Raw genomic sequence first — 8,042 nt, 5'->3', positions numbered from 1 at the left:
AATTTCAGTTATTTTCATCGTAGTTAGCCTTAGCTTTTTTCACATGATCTTTGTGAATTTTCATTCTCTTGTTCTTTTTAAGAATTTCTATGTAGCTTTCCGACGTATCTAGGACCTCATATGGTCCCTCGTAGACATGTTGAAATTTATGATCTCTTACAGGGCTTTTCAGTAGAACCATGTCTCCTACATTTATCTCCTGCATGTTAGTCTTTTTGTCATAGTATTTTTTATTTTTTAGCTTTTGTGCATGAATATTCTCTTTAGCCATTCGTAGTGCTTCCGCTATATTATTTCGAGTAATATCCGCTAGGTTATCATAATTGTAATTTAGTTTAGTCTTTGTTAGCTGAGTTGGAATTTGTATTTTAAAGCCATGAGCCAAGTAATGAGGCATCTGATTTGTTGTCGAGTTAACCGTGTTGTTATACGCGAACGTGGCGAATTTCAATATGTCGTCCCAATTGTTTTTATCTTTATTCGAAAATGATCGTAGAAAAGCGTTCAGAGTTCTGTGGCTACGTTCCACCAAATTTCCTTGTGGCCTATATGGTGTAGTAAAGATTTTCTTGATTGCAAAAAGTTGCGTCAGTTGCTTTATGACATGTGATGTAAAACTGCTCGCATTATCCGAGATAATTCTCGATGGAAAATTGTATCGGCAAATTACATGCTCCAAGAGGCAATTCGCTGCCGTGAGTGCCGAACAGTCTTCTGTTGCGACAGCTGATAAATGCTTGGTTAAATCACAAATCATAGTAAAAATGTATCTATTTCCCCTCGCACTTTTCGGAATTGGACCCACGAAATCGATAAAAACGTGGTCGTAAAGTGACTCCCCCAAACTAGAAATTTGCATTGGCATACGAATATTCGTGGTAACTTTCGTCTTTTCACATATAGGACATTGTGACACGTATTTCTTTATAATTTCCGTCATATTTTTGAATCGATAAAATTTAGAGATTGTCTGAATCATTTTCTGATATCCAACATGACCACCGAGCAAGGTTTTGTGATATAAATCCAAAATTTGATCTATATCCTCCTGCTCTGTCAATTCCACAATTTTGTTCAGGAAAAATACTGTAGATATATTCTCTGTTTTAAATATATCTTGAAATAGGTTTTTGAAGAAGATATAATGTCGGATATTGTCATAGTCCAAATTTACCGCAATATTTTCTGCGCCGATTTCTTTGCAAATTTCCAAAATCTCTCTAATTCGATCTTCCGTGCACGCCGTATTTTGTCTATTCGCAAATTGATTAGACAATATACATGCGTAATGATGTTTATTGAATTCTGTGAAATTTGGCTTGAAATTTGTAATTCCAAATTTATTCATTATTTTTTCCTTTAGGACATTATTTTCGAGTGGTATTAAATGAAAAATCAGATCGAAACTGCTCTTTCTCAAAATAGTGCCATCTCTTTCTTCAATTGTATATTTTTCAACCAATTTTTCACCTTGACCGCGCGTAAGCATGAATGTCTCTTTGCTATTCTCAATTTCCAAAAGTTCATTAATTGATAATGGTTCTATTCGAGAAAGTGCATCTGCTACGGAATTCATAGGACCCGGACGATACAGTATTTTGAAATTGTAATTCAACAATTCAAGTTTCTGGCGAAAAAGTCTCGAACCACAATCTTTCATGTTAAATAAATAACATAATGCCTTGTGATCCGTGATCAAAACGAAAAAACGTCCATAAATATAGACTCTAAATGCTTTTATGGCTTCAACAATCGCTAGCAATTCCCTTTGAATTGTTGAGTAACGCTTTTGAGCTTCATTCAAAGTCCTACTGAAGAAAAATATCGGTCTATCATTTGGCAGTTCCCCCTGTGACAACATAGCTCCAATTGCAACATTGGAGGCATCTGTTGTTACGTAAAAAATCTCGTCGAAATCAGGAAACGCCAAAACGACCTCTTCCGTAAGCGCTTTCTTTAGACCATTAAATGAGTTTTGCTGAGCCTCAGTCCACACAAATGGTTGCTCTTTTTTCAACAAAGTAGTCAACGGCTTTGATAATTTCGAAAAGTTCTTAACATATCTTCTGAAATAAGAACATAATCCCAAAAAAGACTGAATTTGTTTAACGGTTTTAGGTCTGGGATAATTTTTGACCACTTCAATTTTGCGAGGATTGGCTCTTATACCATCTTTAGAAACAATATGGCCCAAATATTCGAATTCCCTTGCGTAGAATATGCATTTTGAAATTTTCAATTGTAAATTATGTTTACGGAGCTGTTTCATGACTCTCCACAAAATATCATCATGTTCCGCTTTTGTTTTTCCATAAATGATCACATCGTCCATGTATACATAAACACCTTTATTTATCAAATCTACCAAAATCGTGTTAATGGCTCTTTGCCAGGTTAATGGCGCACTGGCTAATCCAAATGGCATACGTATCCAACGATACTGAAAATTTCCTGCCGTAAAGGCTGTATAGTCTCTAGAAGCTTCGTCCACCACAATTTGATGGAATGCATTTTTAATATCCAGAGTAGTGAAATACGAGTTCCCACTCAAACCATTTATTATATCGTCAATTAATGGTATTGGGAAATTTTGGATTTCTGAAATTTCATTGATTTTCCTATAATCGACCACAAACCTGAAATCGTTCTTTTCACCTGTGTCATCTTTTTTACCAACCAAAATTGCTGGTGAATTGTAAATTGATTGAAATTTTTCAATGATCCCCTGTTTTTCCATATCTCTTACCATATTTTCCATTATTTCTCTATGTGTTTGAGGGATTCTATATTGTCTCAGATTCACAACTTTTGTGCCAGGAATAATTTTGATCTTATGTCTGATGACATCAGTCGATTTCAGTTTATCGCCCTCAAGGTAAAATTGAAAAGGAAACTCTCTACACAATCTCTTGATAGTATTCTTTTCATCGTCTGCCAGTTTGTCAAGTTTCAACTGATTTATTATAATTTCTGATCGGTTCATATTCTGATAATTTGTACTGTAACTGTGTTGTGCTATTGGTATACCCGAATTGACTTTCATCTCATGTCTTGTTTTAAACCTTTCTTTATAAAAATTTGCAGCTTCAAAATATTCTTCTAGACCATTTTCTTCAATTAAATTATTGCCCATTGTATCATTATAAAAACATAGTGGAGTTTCATTATTTTTATGGGATTTCAACCAATTTTCATTTTCAATTTCAATATTATTTTCTTCTTCATATTCATAAATGTTAAATGATTCCATAAATATTTTTTCTTCGTCAGATTCACTCAAATCAGGAATTATCGTCTGATTTACATTATTCATATCAGGAATTATCGTCTGATCTATATTATTCATGTGGGCTTCATTTTTCATATTGGGCATTTCATTATTTTCATTTTCATTCGATTCATCGTCTTTTTTCTGACGTATATTAAATTCAATTTTCATATTATTCATGTCTATAATTGATTTGTATGAGGTTAACAGGTCGTAGCCGATAAAACCATCTCCCGGACCGGCATGTTTCCTGTCTACCAAATGCAAGGCTGTCTCTAAACTTCGGTTGCCAATCGAAAAGACTCCAAACACCATACCTTTTGTTTTCACTGAAATATCTTTGCCCGTAACTCCATATAAGTTGATTATATAATTCATTATGTGTATATCTTTTCTTACTACATCGTCCGCTAATAACGTGATCGATGCTCCAGTATCAATTAATAATTTTAATGGCCTTTCACATAAATTTGACTTCAATAGTATATATGCTGCTCCGTTTTCGGTAAATATTTTATGTTCGATTTTAATAATTTTCTTTTCATCTTTATTTTCTTGCTTCGACATATTTTGAAAGTCTCTAAGAGTATTTAGTATGAATATATTATTTTCTGAAGTTCTAAAATTTGCTGTCATAATTAAGGTTTCGGATGAGGATTGCAGGCCGTTCAATCTCATCCTTTTTAGTTTTCCGATACTTCAAATTGATTGTCTGAACCATGCTCATACTGAAGATGATTCACATGTTCTTCCTGATTAAAAATGCCTGCGAAATTATTTGATCTGTTGAACTGACGATTATTTTGACCATTACGATTTTGATTATTTTGACCATTAGAATTTCGGAAATCATTGCTTCCATTTCGGAAACCATTGTTATTATTATTGAAATTACGATTGCCATTATTATAGCCACCATTGGAATTACGATTGCCATTGTTATATCCCTGTCCGTTATTACCAAAATTTCGATTATACGATTGCATGCCATTGTTTCTATTACGCCAAAAATCATTGTTATTATTTCTTGGCTGGTTTCGGTTCATGCCACCATTATTCCAGTTCGAGTTACGATTCCAATTTGTATTACGATTCCAATTTGAATTGCGATTCCAATTCGAATTACGATTCCAGTTCGAATTTTGATTGAAATTTCTTTGATTATTTTGATTTGTGATTGAACGTATGGCAGAAATTAACGGATTTAGACTTTTATCACCACTGTCTTTGTTTCTGCAGTCAGTTTCCCGATGACCTAGTGTCCTACAGAACCTGCAGAATAGCTCTCCTCTCGGAACTTGACTTAAAGAGTCGCTTTCGGCTCCAAGAGCATGGGTAATAGCGTCTTCCAAAGAACTTGAGCCTCTGATTGTCATAATGTTACGCAATTTACTGTCTCCAAGACCGTTTATGAATGCACGACGAGCTATGCGGTCATGTTCTTTGCGCAAATCATCAGACATAAAACTGTATGTCGAATTTCTATCTTTCTGAAGTTGTCTTATACGTTCAACGTATTTTGACAATGATTCGCCTTTCTCTTGACGTAAGTTCTCCATTTGACTCGCCAAAATTTCTTTGTTCGACAAATACGCATAATGCTTCATCAACTTTTGTTTGATTACCTCCCAAGATGGATTACTCATGTTTATTAACAAATTCCGTGGCTCTTCGCCCAGTTGGAACATCATTTGCTCAAAAAATTCATCTTCTTCACTTGAATTAGTTGCATAATGATATAAAGTATCAGCCTTTGTAATGAACGTTTTCAACTCCCTGTAGTTATCACCATTGAAAGATGGAATCTGCTTTAGACGTTTTAAATATGTCGTTCGTGGCAAATTTTGATTTCCAAAACTAAAATTTGATCTATTCGATGTCACGTAACTATCATGGTTCATATGACCTGGAACCAAACCATAACTTTGCTCATTTCCATATCGATCGCTTTGTGGTAAGTTTATTTGATTCATGTTTTGGTTTGAAAACACGCGAGAAGATTGAGCGTCTTGATTAGGATTCGCACGAAAAAACTGGCGGTTTTGGTTTTGTATAGACTCTGGTTCGTATGAAAAACGTTGTTCTTGGGAGATCGGTACTGAAAATTGTACCCTTCGTTGATTGTCCAGAAAATCTTGTTCATTGTGAACATAACTATCTATGTGTTTAATTAGTGGTTTATCTTGAAAGCGTTGTGGAGTATCCACATATGTGTAAAATTTAGGTCGATCATCACGTTGTTGATCGTAATTTTGTTGCTCGAAATTATATTTCTGATCGTAATATTTTTTATTATAGCTTTCTCTATCATGATTTTCGGGAACGTAATCACGTTGTTCAAAATCATGATATTTTCGATCAAAATCTCTACGATCGTCATGATACTTCCGATCAATTCCCGCATAAGATGGATTATTCATATCATTTTGAACAAAATCTTCATCTATACGTTCGAGCCTAGCTTTGAGTCTTTCGTTGCGTCTTTTCTCCGCAAGTTTTGAAAAATATTTGTACTCTTTCAACATCATTTCCTCATCTGAATCATAATCTTGTTGCGTATCTGGTTGCACATTGATTTTCCGTACAGCGCCGGTTTCGGCCTGTTGCTCTCTTGAAAATATTTTTACTTGATTGTCGAAATTAAAAAAGTGATTCTGACTCTGACAAACGTCAATTAGCCCGACATTTTGGAATTTTTTTATCCATTTTTGTGTCATTTTGCGCTGTTTTACTGATTTTTTTCCCTCGATTTTCCACGAATTCTTGTGCGATTTTCATCGAATTTTCAATGGATTTTGAACGGATTTTTCCGTGATTTCTCAACGGATCCCGAACGAACCTTTGTGTGACTTCCCAACGAACTTTGTACGAAATTTTGTGTTATTTTTCAACGGATTTTTAACGGATTTTCAACGGATTTTTGTCAATTTTTAACGATTTTTCCACAAAAAAGAAACAAAATGTGTCGTGGTCCATTGATAAGTGATATTGAACCCCAACATGATCTTGAATTACCCCTGACGGCGGATCAAATTGAAAATATACTTGCCCAGGACCAAAATGAAGGACCAGAAGCACATTGGATCGAACCACCACCGTTTGATTTACCCTGGCCAAATAACCAGGTTACGCCCGATGAAATTTCGGTGCCCGAAGCCAATGTTCCCGATGGACGGACATTTTATGTATGCAAAATGTGCTTTTACCCCGTTTTGGCTGAAGAACATGCCACCAAATTTGATTTTGGCATTGTTGGTCGCGTGAACCATATTATGGGACGCGATCCCTTGGGCCTATTTACCGACCCCCATGTGGCAGATTGGCAACGCCACACTGAATGCAACAATTGTCATAGCATACTGTCCCTTGAACAGAATGTACCACCGTCTGCTTTAATGTTCTGGAGTAATTTCTATGCCGTTATTCTCGATCCACGTGTTATTTTAAGTGGAGGCACCCACGCCGATTATATCATGGCCCAAAGCGATGATGACGATTTGGACGGCCAAATTCTAGTTTCTACCCAAACCATTCATACCATTAGGATGGATATTGACGACATTGGAAATTCCGACTCCGGCTCCATCGACACAAATGAAATCATTGATACTGAGACCGTGTACAGTATCTCAAGCGATGAAGATGAGAGCGATGATGAGCCCACGGTCCACATTGTTCACGACTCCTTCAACGATTCGGATGATGACTGGGACAATTGACTCCGTCCCGACGACCATTTCCTGAATATGATTTAATTCACATACCCTCGGATTCAATATTTTTTCAATGCTCGTGTACACCCGAGCTGGATTTTTTCCCATTTTTCTTCATTCTTTTTATGCTTGTGTATACCCAAGCAGGATTTCTTTTTATTTTTTATCAATGTAAGTTTTTATCTTTTTATTTTTAACTCATTGATACTGTTCAAAGACCCCATTCAGGCGGTCGTGTTCTTGGAAAATGGCTCCAAGAGTCGCAAATACTCAAACTGGTTATGTTATGGAAAAACGGCTCCAAGAGTCGAGAGAACCCAGAAAATTGGGTATTTTCCGTCGGGTTTTTTTCCCCAATTTCTTGCCCATTGCTGCATTGTACTTGCTTCCACACACCCAAATAATGTATGAGCGTTGTGTTGTGATGTACAAAAAATTTTCGAATAATAATTATTAGATTCTCCGAAATATTGCCGTTTTTTTTTTTTTAATTAGGTGTCTTTCATTTTTAGAATTTTACTTTTTTTTATGGCCTGTGTATACCCAGGTCGGATTTTCAAAATTTTTGGCTCAAAACGCTGTGTATACCCAGCTGGATTTATTTGAGCATTTTTTGTAAGTTTACTTTTGTTTCTTCCCCATCTCTTTCTTTTTAATTAAAATCAATAGTTTGTCCAATATTTTTCGTCTAATTTCACGCGCTTTCTGCTCTTGTTCTGAAAATCTACTAGAATTATCACTCAAAGCTTCCGCGAATTTTCTCAACTCATAAGAAATTGTAATTTTCCAGACACATTCCCTCTTCAAATCTTCGATTATACGCCTATTTCCCATAAACGAAGTCTGGAAACACTGTTCAATTCTATCTTCCCATGTATAGTTAGGCGCAATTTCCAAAAAATGTCGTATTGTATCCGTATCAAATTTGCACCAAGGGTGTCCTAGCACGTATACGCACATATCGTAACATTTTAGGAAATTGTATGTATCGTTAATGTCCCATGGATTTTGTGTTATTATGAATGCTTGAAATAATTTTCTTGTCAATACATCGTTGAGGA

The 8,042-nt window shown here is 35.5% G+C and overlaps 1 protein-coding gene across 1 annotated transcript; it reads right to left on the bottom strand.

Moving 5' to 3' along the window:
- Positions 1-3,951: 3,951 nt before the first annotated feature.
- On the bottom strand, positions 3,952-5,985 carry LOC129571314 (homeobox protein 2-like). The gene has a single exon (XM_055451090.1). The coding sequence runs from the start codon at positions 5,983-5,985 to the stop codon at positions 3,952-3,954; it is 2,034 nt and encodes a 677-aa protein (XP_055307065.1).
- Positions 5,986-8,042: the final 2,057 nt, after the last annotated feature.

This window comes from Sitodiplosis mosellana, unplaced genomic scaffold (genome assembly GCF_009176505.1).
Source record: "Sitodiplosis mosellana isolate CC-2019 unplaced genomic scaffold, AAFC_SMos_1.0 Smas_scaffold_1963, whole genome shotgun sequence".
Taxonomy (NCBI): Eukaryota; Metazoa; Arthropoda; class Insecta; order Diptera; family Cecidomyiidae; genus Sitodiplosis; species Sitodiplosis mosellana.
Note: the sequence above shows the minus strand (reverse complement) of the source record. Positions and strands in the feature narration are given on the sequence as shown.